General features: G+C 45.4%; 1 protein-coding gene across 1 annotated transcript in view; it reads left to right on the top strand.

Moving 5' to 3' along the window:
• The first annotated feature begins 1034 nt into the window (after positions 1-1034).
• Positions 1035-13504, top strand: part of LOC142049489 (E3 ubiquitin-protein ligase UHRF2-like) — an 80499-nt gene continuing 68029 nt past the window's right edge. The window contains exon 1 of the mRNA XM_075077250.1: positions 1035-1454. Within this exon, the coding sequence (XP_074933351.1) occupies positions 1261-1454 (194 nt within the window). The 5' untranslated portion in view covers positions 1035-1260. The remainder of the gene's footprint in view (positions 1455-13504) is intronic.

Here is a 13504-nt window from a genome sequence, read left to right as displayed (position 1 = left end):
TAGTTCTATGTCTTTATAACAGTTCAACTTCCTTTTCTTGTGTTTATTTTCAGTGTCCACATTGCACATTTTTTCCAGCACATTGGGAGGCTATGCAACCATACTGTAACCATACTGTAACCAAACTGTAACCAAAAGTTACAGTAACTGCAAAATGGCTTTACACAGAGAATTTAAGACTGTGGTGTTAAACAGAATTGGCACCTCCAAAACCTTAAGCACCTCTTTTTTATTAATTTGTGCTCTTTAATTATAGTTCAATCCCATTCAAATAGTCCTACTTTAGTTATTCTAAATGAATGTCTTTCAACTTGAAAAAGGAATAGATCGCACTAGAAATTATCCATAATATATCTGGGATGGCAGGGGAGGATAATCAGGTTTCTAGTTTAAAAAAAAAAAAAGAACCCAAAATCCCATAAATGTCGTTCAGTGCTCTGTCTTTTTCCTTTCTGCCTATTCTTTATTTCTTATAATTTTGCAACCCTTACTGTATCTCATTAAGGGAAATCTTGAAGTAGATCTTCTCTGATTTAACATAATAGAGTTTTATTTCATAACTGAAGAGAGAAGACACTTTAAAACTGATAGCTGCCATTTCTATTAGAAAGTCTTAGAAATAGTCCTGGTTTTGGTTATGGGTTTCTGCAGTTAGCCATTTTTTAAACATTTTTTGTTAAATGGAATGTGGACTCATGCAATCTTCATCATGATGCTGTGTTTGTAGGGTTGATTTTTTTTTAAATGAGCTAACATTGTCTTAGCTATGTTTTCATTGAAATTGGTGGAAATGTAACAACTGTATGAAAGCCAAGTTAAACTAGCACTGAACATTCAAGGTTCATAGAACATTGAAGATTCAAGTTTTTATCTTTGTTGTTTTGTCACTGTTAGCTTAATTGGGTCCTTTGACTTTACTGAGAACAAATTTGATCTGTGCCTATGTGGAAACTTAAACTTATAAAAAGAAATCATCAAATGCTCTTGGATTTATTTTTTTCCTTTGGATTGCTGGATGCTTTTTCTGCTCTGAGATTAGTCAAGTCACTATTCTGCATTTAGACTAATATATAATTTTTAAAAAGCATACTAGATCAAATTTTTAAACAGAGTTAAGCATTAACACTCCCAAAAATTATTTTGAAAATTGTGCTTCTGAAAAACATTGTCTGTAACTTGCTTCTTACTACTTTGGAAGTACTAATTGTCACTTCTGTTTGGTTTTGCCTTTCAAGGTATCCAGAGAATGGCATAGTAGAAATGGACACCAAAAATCTTCGGCCACGAGCAAGAACCATTCTGAAGTGGAGTGAACTAAAAGTGGGTGATGTGGTGATGGTTAACTACAATGTTGAGGCTCCAGAAGAAAGAGGATTTTGGTTTGATGCAGAAATTACATCTCTGAGAGAAATTTCAAGGACTAACAAAGAGGTTCATGCTAAAATTCTGCTTGGGTAAGATTTCTTTGGCTAACATGGAAAGTCTATTTGCATTCTTAAGCAAACAAAACCTAAAGTTTTTGTTTGCTACTCATCAATAGGTTAACATTAAAATACTGTATTTCCACAGCTGAACCAGGTCTGGGGTTCATGTGTGAAGGAAATTCCTTTAGAACCTTTGATATGTACCTTAACTCCCCTAGCGGAGTCTGTCATTTCTCAGTAGACCACAATGAACATGCTGAGATACTTGCCTGATCAGACTGTCCTCTTTTATTGTTGAGTCATCGAAGCACTATCTGGACTTGTTAACTAATCATCACATCCCATGTCTGCTTCCCCCTCTATGCTGGTTCCATCCTTGGTGTGCATGGGACCCAGAAATACCATATAAGGCAATACTAGCCCCCCATTTCCACCCTTGCTTATGCAACTCAGTGGGGGAAAGGGTGGCCATCTTGTCATGGCAGCATAAGGCCAAGACCAATGTCAATGCCTCCCACCTCCCCAAGGGTGTCAGGTGCAGAGGGGTGTTTGGTCATGGAGTGATGAAGGCTTAGAATCAAGGCAGTCAATAAGGTGGTGCGTCAAGAAACCATCAGAATAATGTGAGCCAGAAGCCAAGTATGAATATATAATATGATGACTAGAACAAGTAAGTGACTGCTCAAAATAAGCATAAAAAATGGGGGAATGAAGTGGGACATACCCATAGCTGTGGCAGACCATCCTAGAAGGGACTCCCACCAACTATATTTGACTATTTTTTGAACACATTCTAGTATTTGTTTGATCTCTGTGATGTCCTGGTGGACAGCTGTTAAAGTTTGTTGTGCCTGCCCCTTTGCCTGATTCAACAGTTGATGTAAGTCTTCATGTGGCAAAACCTGTTCAATCAATAGGGGTAGGGGTGATGTGGTGGTAGAGGGTATAGTTAGTTGACAGCACTTGATAAGTGATAATTGGGGCAGTATAGATAAAATCACATCCGGCTAGGGTTGTAAAATAACAGGTACATAGATTAACTAACAGGAAGTATGGTTAGAGGTAGAGTCAATACATACAGAAGGACATGAAGATTGTAAAGACACATAGCTGTTCCAGATATAGACAAGCATCCTGGTTTCGACTGGGACAGAGTTAATTTTCTTTCTAGTAGCTGGTATAATGCTGTGTTTTGGATTTAGTAGGAGAATAATGTTGATAACACGCTGATGTTTTAGTTGTTGCTGGGTAGTACTTACACAAGTCAAGGATTTTTCCAGCTTCCCATGCTCTGCCAGGTGCACAAGAAGCTGGGAGGGAAGGGGGCACAGCCAAGACAGCTGATCCAAACTGGCCAAAGGGATATTCCATACCATATGACGTCGTGCTCAGTATATAAACTGGGGGGAGTTGGCCGGGGAAAGCAGTGATCGCTGCTCGGGGACTGGTGGTGTTGGTCAGTGGGTGGTGAGTGGTTGCATCACTTGGTTGGTTGGTTGGTTTTATCCCTGGGTTTCGCCTCTCTCTCTCATTTTCCTTTTCATCATCATCATCATCATTACTACTACTACTACAATTACTATTTGTTACTATTTTATTTTAAACTGAAATTATCTAAACCCACGAGTTTTCTTACTTTCACTCTTCTGATTCTCTCCCCCATTACACCAGGGGGCAGTGAGCGAGCAGCTGTGTGGAGAAAGTATGTTCTTACCCTGAAAACTCCAAAGACATACAAATCACTGCAATGTGCTGGGGCCTGGCCCATGCCTACTGAGCCCTGTTCAACACCATTCAGTACTCCCAAGGGGAAGAGAAGGTCTCTGGATCTGAACACAAAACAACAGACACTGCGGCCGCTCCAACCCTGACAAGAGGCACTGTGGCCACTCAAACCCTCACAACAAGAGCTGCAGCTGAACCAGAGAATCAACCCATGCCAGTATCAGTCACCCCTATACACAAGAAGAAATACTGGAAGCAAAAGTCAGATCATTTAGACAGAGTTGATGGAAGAGCAGGGCCATCACGAGGAGAGGAGGAGGAAGAGGAAGAACTCGTACAAGAAACGGAAACTACCCGATCCCTATCCTTGAGTGAGCTGTGAGATATGAGAAGAAGTTTTGGCCGTTATTTAGGTGAGCACATTGTCACCTGGCTGCTCTGATGCTGGGATAACGGGGACAGCAGTCTGGAATTAGAGGGGAAGGAAGCCAAACAACTGGGATCCCTTTCTGGGGAAGGGGGCATTGACAAAGCGATCGGCAAAGGGGCACAAGCCCTCAGCCTCTGGAGGCGACTCCTGTCTGGTGTGAAAGGCAGGCATCCCTTCAAGGAAGATGGTATATATCGCCCAGGAAAATGGACAACTGTAGAGAGAGGTATCCAGTACCTGAGGGAATTAGCCATGCTGGAGGTGATTTATGGTGACCTGGACAATGAACAGTCACCAAAAGATCCAGATGAAGCCCAGTGCACACGACCCATGTGGCAGAAGTTTGTACGGAGAGCACCATCATCGCATGCAAACTCATTGGCAGTACTGACCTGGAAAGATGAAGAGGCACCAACAGTGGGGGATGTGGCGAACAGACTCTGGGATTACGAAGCAAATCTCTCTTCCTCCCTCATCTCAGCTGTGGAGAAACTGTCCCTGGAGGTTCAGCAACTCTAAGAGGATATGTCCTACTCCCCGCCTGTACAGACCAGTATCTCAGCCATTAGGAGTAAGCATCCTTTTGCTCAAGAGAGAGGATACACACCACGGGCCACCCTATGGTTTTACCTGCGTGACCACGGAGAGGACACGAGGAAGTGGGATGGAAAAATCTACCTCGACCCTAGTGACATGGGTACGTGAGCTGCAAAGAAAACCAGTCACTCAGGGGGGTTCTTACAGGAAAATTGCTGCTCCAGTTTCCAGTGAGCAGTTCCCCAGACAGAGTAGAAGCGCTGATTTTATTTCTGATCTTAATAAATCCTTGGATGAGGGGATTGAGTGCACCCTCAGTAAGTTCGCAGACGACACCAAGTTGGTCTGGAGAACAAGTCTTATGAGGGGAGGTTGAAGGAGCTGGGGTTGTTTAGTCTGGAGAAGAGGAGGCTGAGGGAAGACCATATCGCTCTCTACACCTACCTGAGAGGAGGTTGTAGTGAGGTGGGTGTTGGTCTCTTCTCCCAAGTAACTTGTGATAGGACGAGAGGAAATGGCCTCCAGTTGTGTCAGGGGAGGTTTAGATTGGCTATTAGGAAAAATTTCTTTACTGAAGGAGTGGTCAGGCATTGGAACAGGCTGCCCAGGGAAGTGGTGGAGTCACCATCCCTGTAGATATTAAAAAAGAGTGTAGTCGTGGAAATTTGGGACATGGTTTAGGCAGCATGGTGGTGTTGGGTTGATGGTTGGACTTGATGATCTTAGAGGTCTTTTCCAACCTTAATGAATCTATGATTCCATGATTCTATGAAGGGACTTCTGATTCGCATTTACAAGAAGTGAGTAACGCATGCTATGACCAGGACTAGAGGGGCCCTGCCTCCAGCCAGGTGGAGGAAAGGGATAACCGGGTTTACTGGACTGTGTGGATCCGATGGCCTGGCACATCAGACCCACAGGAGCATAAGGCTTTACTGGACACGGGTGCACAGTGCACCCTAACACCATCAAGCTATAAAGGGACAGAACCCATCTATATTGCTGGAGTGACAGGGGGATCCCAACACCTAAAAGCATTGGAGGCTGAAGTGAGCCTAACGAGGAATGAGTGGCAAAATCACACCGCAGTGACTGGCGTGATCAGGAAGACTCGCTCACCCTTTAACAGTCCCATATGGCCAGTACGGAAGTCCAATGGAGAGTGGAGGCTAACAGTAGACGATCGTGGCCTGAATGAAGTCACACTGCTGCCTAGTGCTTCTGTGCCGGATGTGCTAGAAGTTCAATACAAACTGGAATCAAAGGCAGCCAAGTGGTATTCCACAGCAGATAGCGCTAATGCATTTTTCTCAATCCCTCTGGCAGCAGAGTGCAGGCCACAGTTTGCTTTTACTTGGAGGGGGGTCCAGTACACCTGGAATCGACTGCCCCAGGGGTGGAAACACAGCCCTACCATTTGTCGTGGACTGATTCAGACTGCACTGGAACAGGGAGAAGCTCCCGAACACCTTCAGTACATTGATGACATCATTGTGTGGGCAATACAGCAGAAGTTGTTTTTGAGAAAGGGAAGAAAATAGTTCAAATCCTTCTGAAAGCCTGTTTTGCCATAAAACAAAGTAAGGTGAAGGGACCTGCACAAGAGATCCAGATTTTAGGAATAAAATGGTAAGATGGATGTCGTCAGATTCCAAGGGAGGTGATCAACAAAATAGCAGCCATGTCTCCACCAAGTAGCAAAAACGAAACACAAGCTTTCTTGGGCATTGTGGGTTTTTGGAGAATGCATATTCCAAATTACAGTCTGATCGTAAGCCCTCTCTATCAAGTGACCTGGAAGGAGAATGATTTCAAATGGGGCCCTGAGCAACAACAGGTCTTTATACAAATTAAACAGGAGAGTTCATGCAGTAGCCCTTGGGCCAGTCCGGGCAGGACAAGATGTAAAGAATGTGCTCTACACTGAAGCCGGGGAGAATGGCCCTACCTGGAGCCTCTGGCAGAAAGCACCAGAGAGACCCGAGGTTAACCCCTAGTGTTTTGGAGTCATGGATACAGAGGGTCCAAAGCACTCTATACTCCAACTGAAAAAAATATATTGGCAGCAAGCTGCTTCAGAAGTGGTTGGTAGTGAAGCACAGCTGCTCCTGGCACCCCGACTGCCGGTGCTGGGCTGGATGTTCAGAGGGAACGTCCCCTCTACACACCATGCAACTGATGCTACGTGGAGTAAGTGGGCCACACTGATCACCCAATGGGCTTGAATAGGAAACCCCAGTCACCCAGGAATCTTGGAAGTGATCATGGACTGGCCAGAAGGCAAGGATTTCAGAATATCGCCAGAGGAGGAGGTGACACGTGCTGAAGAGGCCCCACTGTATAACAAGCTGCCAGAAGATGAAAATGAGTAGCAATATGCCCTGTTCATTGATAGGTCCTGTCTTCTTGTGGGAAATGATCAGAGATGGAAGTCTGCTGCTGTATGGAGTCCTATACGACAAGTCGTAGAAACTGCTGAAGGAGAAGGTGAATCAAGCTAGTTTGCACAAGTAAAGGCCATCCTGCTGGCTTTAGACATTGCTGAATGGGAAAAGTGGCCAGTGTGCTATCTCTATACTGAGTCATGGATGGTGGCAAATGCCCTGTGGGGGTGGTTACAGCAATGGAAGCAGAGCAACTGGCAGCACAGAGGCAAACCCATCTGGGCTGCTGCAATATGGCAAGATACTGCTGCCCGGGTAGAGAACCTGGTTGCAAAGGTATGTCACATGGATGCTCACATCCCCAAGAGTCGGGCCACTGAAGAACATCGAAACAACCAGCAGGTAGATCAGGCTGCTAAGACTGAAGTGGCTGAGGTGGATCTGGACTGGCAACATAAGGGTAAATTGAAGCTCGCTGGGCCCATGACACCTCAGGCCATCAAGGAAGAGATGCAACATACAGATGGGCTCGTGATCGAGGGGAGGACTTGACCATGGACGTTATTGCATAGGCTATCCACGAATGTGAAACGTGCGCTGCAATCAAGCAAGCGAAGCGGGTAAAGCCTCTGTGGTATGGAGGATGATGGTATGGACGGATGATTGGGAGGACGATGAGTGAAATATAAATATGGGGAGGTCTGGCAGACTGTTTATATCACACTCCCACAAACCTGCCAAGGCAAGCACCATGTGCTTAGAAATGGTGGAAGCTTCCACCAGATGGCTGGAATCATATTCCGTGCCCCATGCCACCACACGGAACACTATCCTGGGGTGCAGGATACACCCCTGTTAGTGGGTGGTGAGCAGTTGCATCTCTTCTTTGGTTTCTTTTCACTGGTTTGGTTTTTGTTTTTTTACCTTTGCCCTTCCGATTCTCTCCCCCATCCCACCGGGGTGGGGAGAGTGAGCGAGCGCCTCTGTGGTTTTTAGTTACTGACTGGGGCTCAACCAGGACAATGATTATCATCTCAGTTCCTTGGGGTCTATTGAGAAACGACAGACTCTGCTAAGGGAATTAAGGCATGTATCAAAGGTTCTAAAGGAATTTCCTTTACACACAAATTCCAGACTGTCATGGTTTTAGCTGGGATAGAGTTAATTTTCTTCACGCTAGCTGGTATAGTGCTGTGCTTTGAAATTAGCATGGAAAAAAAAATGTTGAGATAACACACAGATGTTTTGAGCTGTTGCTGGGTAGCGCTTGTACTAGTCAAGGACATTTCTAGCTTCCCATGCTCTGCTGGGTGCACAAGAAGCCGGGAGGGGAGGGGGCACAGCTAAGAGAGTGGATTCAAACTGACCAAAGGGATATTCCATATCATGTAACATCATGCCCAGTATGTTAACTGGGAGGAGCTGGCCGGGGGAGGGAGGCAGCAATCGCGGCTCAGGGACGGGCAGCGTCGGTCAGCAGGTGGTGAGCAATTGTATCGTTCGTGTTTCCATGGGTTTTTTTCCCTTTTTTCCTTTCCCTTCCTTTTCCATTTTATTATATTATCATTATTGTCATTATTATCATAATCATTACTATTATTATTATCATTTTATTGTAATCATTAAACTGTGCTTATCTCAACCCACAAGTTCTTTTGCTCGTCCGATCCTCTTCCCCATCCCACGGGGTGGGGTGGGGGGAATGAGCGAGTGGCTGCGTGGTGTTCAGTTGCCAGCTGAGGCTGAACCACGACACAGACCTAGCTCAGGGTTGCAAGCTTCAATATCTACCGATTGCCATCCTTTTGTTCATTGCTGGGCCCACTGTCGATGATAAGTGGGATAGATCATGGATCTGTCAGTATTAAAATAGTGGATTTCATGAGTTAGATATGTCCTGAAAATATAGTTAACCTAGAGCCACTGGGAATTGGGATTTCTTCTTCAGAGTAGCAGGATGTAAAAGGAGGCAATCTGTAGGAAAAGAACAAAATGCAGGCTCTCTAGGCTATAGGCAAAGCAACAGATAGATAGTTATTTGAGTTACTTTTGTCAGAATTCCTTTGTACAAATCTGGTCCTAGTGCAATTAGAGCTGTGGTGATGGTTTTGGTAGGGTGAATACATGCTCGCACTCTAGTCTGCAAGAGAGCTTGTGAAGGTGGTCAAAGGAGGGTCTTCAGCAATAGGTGAGACTTAGTGATCATCAAGTAGCTATAGAATTGGTAAAGGAGCGGGGTGAGAACAAAACGGTTGGGACCTCAAGGTCAGACTCTGTCGATGATAGCGGACATACTAAAAACTCAGTGCTAAACAGTAATGCATTGTGCACATCCTTCAGGAAAGGAACATTGCAAAGGATATAGTGAAGAATCGGATGTAAAACATTAAGTATAAGGGGGTGTTGTGGTTTAGCCCCAGCCAGCAACTCAGCCCCATAGAGCCGCTCGCTCACTCCCCCACCAGCAGGATGAGGGAGAGAATCAGAAGGGTAAAGCTCATGCCTTAAGATAAGATCAGTTTAATAATGAAAATAAAATTATAACAACAAAACAGCAACAATATTGCAATGAAAAGGAAAACAATGAGCGAGGTGCAAAACCTGGGGTGGCATGGGGGGAAGGGGGAATGAATAACCAAAACAAACAGCACATGATGCAGCCGCTCACCACCCACCCAACACCACCAGTCCCTGAGCCACAACTGACCCCCACATACCAACTGCCCCGGTTAATATACTGGTCATGATGTCACATGGTATGGAATGAATATCCTATTGGCCAGTTGGGGTCAGCTGTCTTGGCTGTGGCCCCGCCTCTCCCAGCCTCTTGCCCACGTGGCAGAGCATGTGAAGCTGGCAAGGTCTCTGACTACTACAGGCACTACAGTGAAGAGAATTATTTCTTTCTCAGCCGAAACTAGCACAATCTCCACCCCTTATTCCATACCATTTATGCCATGCCCAGGTTCCATACTATCCAATACAACCTTACCAACCAGCACCCCTCCCCTTCCCATCCTTTGACATAATACAGACATCATTCCCTTAGTCTATGGACCTTTCCTGTAAAATGTCCATAGAAATGTCCATTGAGCTCACCCAGTCCATGAGTCCGGGCTCCATCTGTCATATCAATCTTTCAGGGCAGGAGAGGTGGTGTGTGTGGTGTTGGGTTGCTGCATACCGAAATGAGTCTTCGTTCCATCACTGCTGCACTTTGCTTGTTTCATCAAAGTTCATCTTCCATGGATTGGGAGGTCTGTACTATGATATCATTGATATGGCATATACCAACCACAGAAGAGATGACACACAATATTATATAGCAGTTTGCATTATGCCATTCAGTTTTTTGGCTGTTTTCACCCAAAATCAAATCCCCTTGACGCACACACTGGACTTCTCCATCTTTCCGCATCACCCACCAACTGCACCCAGGTCCTCGAGCAAAAGCAATCCCATGAATGGGTTTCCCTTTGTCCGAGGCAGGAAGAACCCAGACTGTTTTCCCCAGCATATTTTTCATGTGCACGACAGGGACTCTATCCCCTTCCACAGTACGTAAGAGCTCTGACTGGGCAGGGCCAGCTCGATTGGCAGATCCCCTCGTGTTGACCAACCAGGTGGCTTTTGCTAAATGTGTATCCCAGTGTTTAAATATTCCACCCCCCCATCGCTCTCAGTGTAGTTTTTAACAGTCCATTGTACCATTCAATTTTTCCAGAGGCTGGTGCATGATAAGGGATGTGATATACCCACTCAGTGCTGTCTTCTTTGGCCCAGGTGTCTATGAGGTTATTTCGGAAATGAGTCCCATTGTCTGACTCAGTTCTCTCTGGAGTGCCATGTCGCCACAGGACTTGTTTTTCGAGACCCCAGCATAGCGTTCCGGGCAGTGGCATGGGGCACGGGACATGTCTCCATGCAGCTGGTGGCTGCTTCCACCATTGTAAGCACATGGCGCTTGCCTTGGTGGGTTTGTGGGAGTGTGATATAGTCAGTCTGCCAGGCCTCCCCATATTTATATTTCACCTATCGACCCCCATACCACAGAGGCTTTACCCGCTTCGCTTGCTTGATTGCAGCTCATGTTTCACATTCATGGGTAGCCTATGCAATAACGTCCATGGTCAAGTCCACCCCTCGATCACGAGCCCATCTGTATGTTGCATCTCTTCCTTGATGGTCTGAGGTGTCATGGGCCCAGCGAGCTTCAATTTACCCTTATGTTGCCAGTCCAGATCCACCTCAGCCACTTCAGTCTTAGCAGCCTGATCTACCTGCTGGTTGTTTCGATGTTCTTCAGTGGCCCGACTCTTGGGGATGTGAGCATCCATGTGACGTACCTTTGCAACCAGGTTCCCTACCCGGCCAGCAGTATCTTGCCATATTGCAGCAGCCCAGATGGGTTTGCCTCTGTGCTGCCAGTTGCTTTGCTTCCACTGCTGCAGCCAGCCCCACAGGGCATTTGCCACCATCCAGGAGTCATTAGAGAGATAGACCACCAGCCACTTTCCCCATTCAGCAATGTCTAAGGCCAGCTGGATGGCCTTTACCTCTGCAAACCGAGTCAATTCACCTTCTCCTTCAGCAGTTTCTGCTACTTGTCATATAGGACTCCATACAGCAGCCTTCCATCTCCAGTGCTTTCCCACAAAACAACAAATTAATATACTGGTCAATATACTGGTCATGGCATCACATGGTATGGAATGAACATCCCATTGGCCAGTTGGAGTCAGCTGTCTTGGCTGTGGCCCCGCCTCTCCCGGCCTCTTGCCCACATGGCAGAGCATGGGAAGCTGGAAAGGTCCCTGACTACTATAGGCACTACAGTGAAGAGAATTAACTCTTTCTCAGCCAGAAACAGCACAGGGGGTGATCCCCAAGGTGTTCATAAATATCAGAAAGGGCAAGGAAAGTGGTAGGATAGAGTAGAGTAGAGTAGAATAGAAAAGAATAGAACAGAACAGAACAGAACATTTCAGTTGGAAGGGATCTGCAACAATCATCTAGTCCATCTGCCTGACCACTTCAGGGCTGACCAAAAGTTAAAACATATTACTAAGGGCATTGCCCAAATGACTCTTAAACACTGACAGGCATGGGGCATCGACCACCTCTCTAGGAAGTCTTTTCCACTGTTTGACCATCCTCCCAGTAAAGAAATGCTTCTTAATGTGAGGTTTGAACCTAACCTGAAACAGCTTTGACCCATTCCCACTGGATACCAGTGAGGAGAGCTCAGCACTTCCCTCTCTACTTCCCCTCTTCAGGAAGATGTAGAGAGCAATGAGGTTGCCCCTCGGCCTCCTTTTCTCCAAACTAGACAAACCCGAAGTCCTTAGCCACTCCTCATAGGACATGCCTTCCAGCCCTTTCACTAGCTTTGTTGCCCTCCTCTGGATGCGTTCAAGGGCCTTCACATCCATCTTAAATTGTGGGGCCCAGAACTGCACACAGTACTCAAGGTGAGGCTGCACCAATGTTAAATACAGTGGCATAATCACCTCTTTTGACCAGCTGGTTGTACTGTGTTTGATGCATCCCAGAATGCGGTTTGCCCTCTTGGCTGCCAGGGCACACTGCTGACTCATATTGAGCCTGCTGTCAACCAGCACCCCCAGATCCCTTTCTGCAGGGCTGCTCTCCAGTCACTCCTCCCCCAGTCTATACTTGTGCCTAGCGTTACTCCATCCCAAGTGCAGAATCTGGCATTTGGACTTGTCAAATTTCATGCCATTAATGTTTGTCCAATGCTCCAATCTATCTAGATCCCTCTGAAAGGCCTCTTGTCCCTCAAGAGAGTCAACAACACCTCCCAGTTTAATATCATCAGCAAACTTGCTAATGGTACATTTAATTCCTGCATCCAGATCTTTGATAAATGTTTAACAGAACTGGCCCTAAAAAAAAGCATGCTCCCATTCCCGATATGATGCTTGCACACCTTGCCACCCCTTGCTACCAAAATGAGGATTGCCTTTTCAGGAATGCCCAGGGTCAAATAGTCTTTCCATGCTTCAAGGGGATTTTTAACTGCCCGGACACAAGGGGATTTGGTGGTAACCATAGCTGCATCTTTGGGGAGATGGGAAGATAACAGAACTGGCATTGTGCTCTTATAATACCTGGGTGCTGCACCTGTAAAGCAAGTGCCTATTGACAATAAATGGACTCTGAGTAGATCAGAACCCTTTTTGACTAGTGGGTGCCACTGGGCCTCAGTGGGACACCCCCACAGGTCTTCCTTTACCATGGGGGCTACATCTAAATTGCAATTGATAACCAACCTATCTATGTGGAGTAGGAAAAAGGGAAAGCCTTGATGCTGTATAAGCACTGCTCAGCAGTAGCCACACACTCTGTTATCAATGCTGTTTTAGTCACGGCTCCAAAGCACAGCACCATATGGACTGCTTTGAAGAAAATTAACTCCACCCCAGCCAGACCCAGTACACCTGTTTAATTTTAGGAACTTGAGTATAGTTCTTCAGTAATTCAGTAGTTTTTTGCAGAAATCTACATGACAACTTTAAATAGGCTGTGACATTGCTTATTTTCCCCATCTTAAAGAATGCAGTCTTTACAGTTTCCTTGAAGATTTCACTGCTAGCCTTCTCCTCTCTTGCTAGTTTTCTTTGTCCTTTTGACACAGAGTTCTTTTCTTACCATATCATATTCACAAAGGAACTGAAGACAGTTGGATTCAGTCTGTTGTCTCCAGCTCTGTAGGACGATGGAGACATGGGGATGCATGTGTTATCAAGAGTGAAACCGATGTTACAGTGTAACTTGAAGTGAACATTTCTTTTTATCTAAGAAAAAGTTTTCTTTAGTGGTGGCACCTCCTAAATTTCACCACAACAAACAGTAACCTAATTCTAAAAATATTTTCCTTAAAATTATTTAACCATTCAGATTTTAGAATGCTTTTTATTGTAAGAATGGAAGAATTATGAATTTTTATGAACATTTATAATGTAGGACATGATTGATTGGGA

Source organism: Phalacrocorax aristotelis, chromosome W (assembly GCF_949628215.1).
Source record: "Phalacrocorax aristotelis chromosome W, bGulAri2.1, whole genome shotgun sequence".
Classification (NCBI taxonomy): Eukaryota; Metazoa; Chordata; class Aves; order Suliformes; family Phalacrocoracidae; genus Phalacrocorax; species Phalacrocorax aristotelis.
The sequence above is the reverse complement of the archived record's forward strand: the minus strand, read 5'-3'. Positions and strand labels throughout refer to the sequence as shown.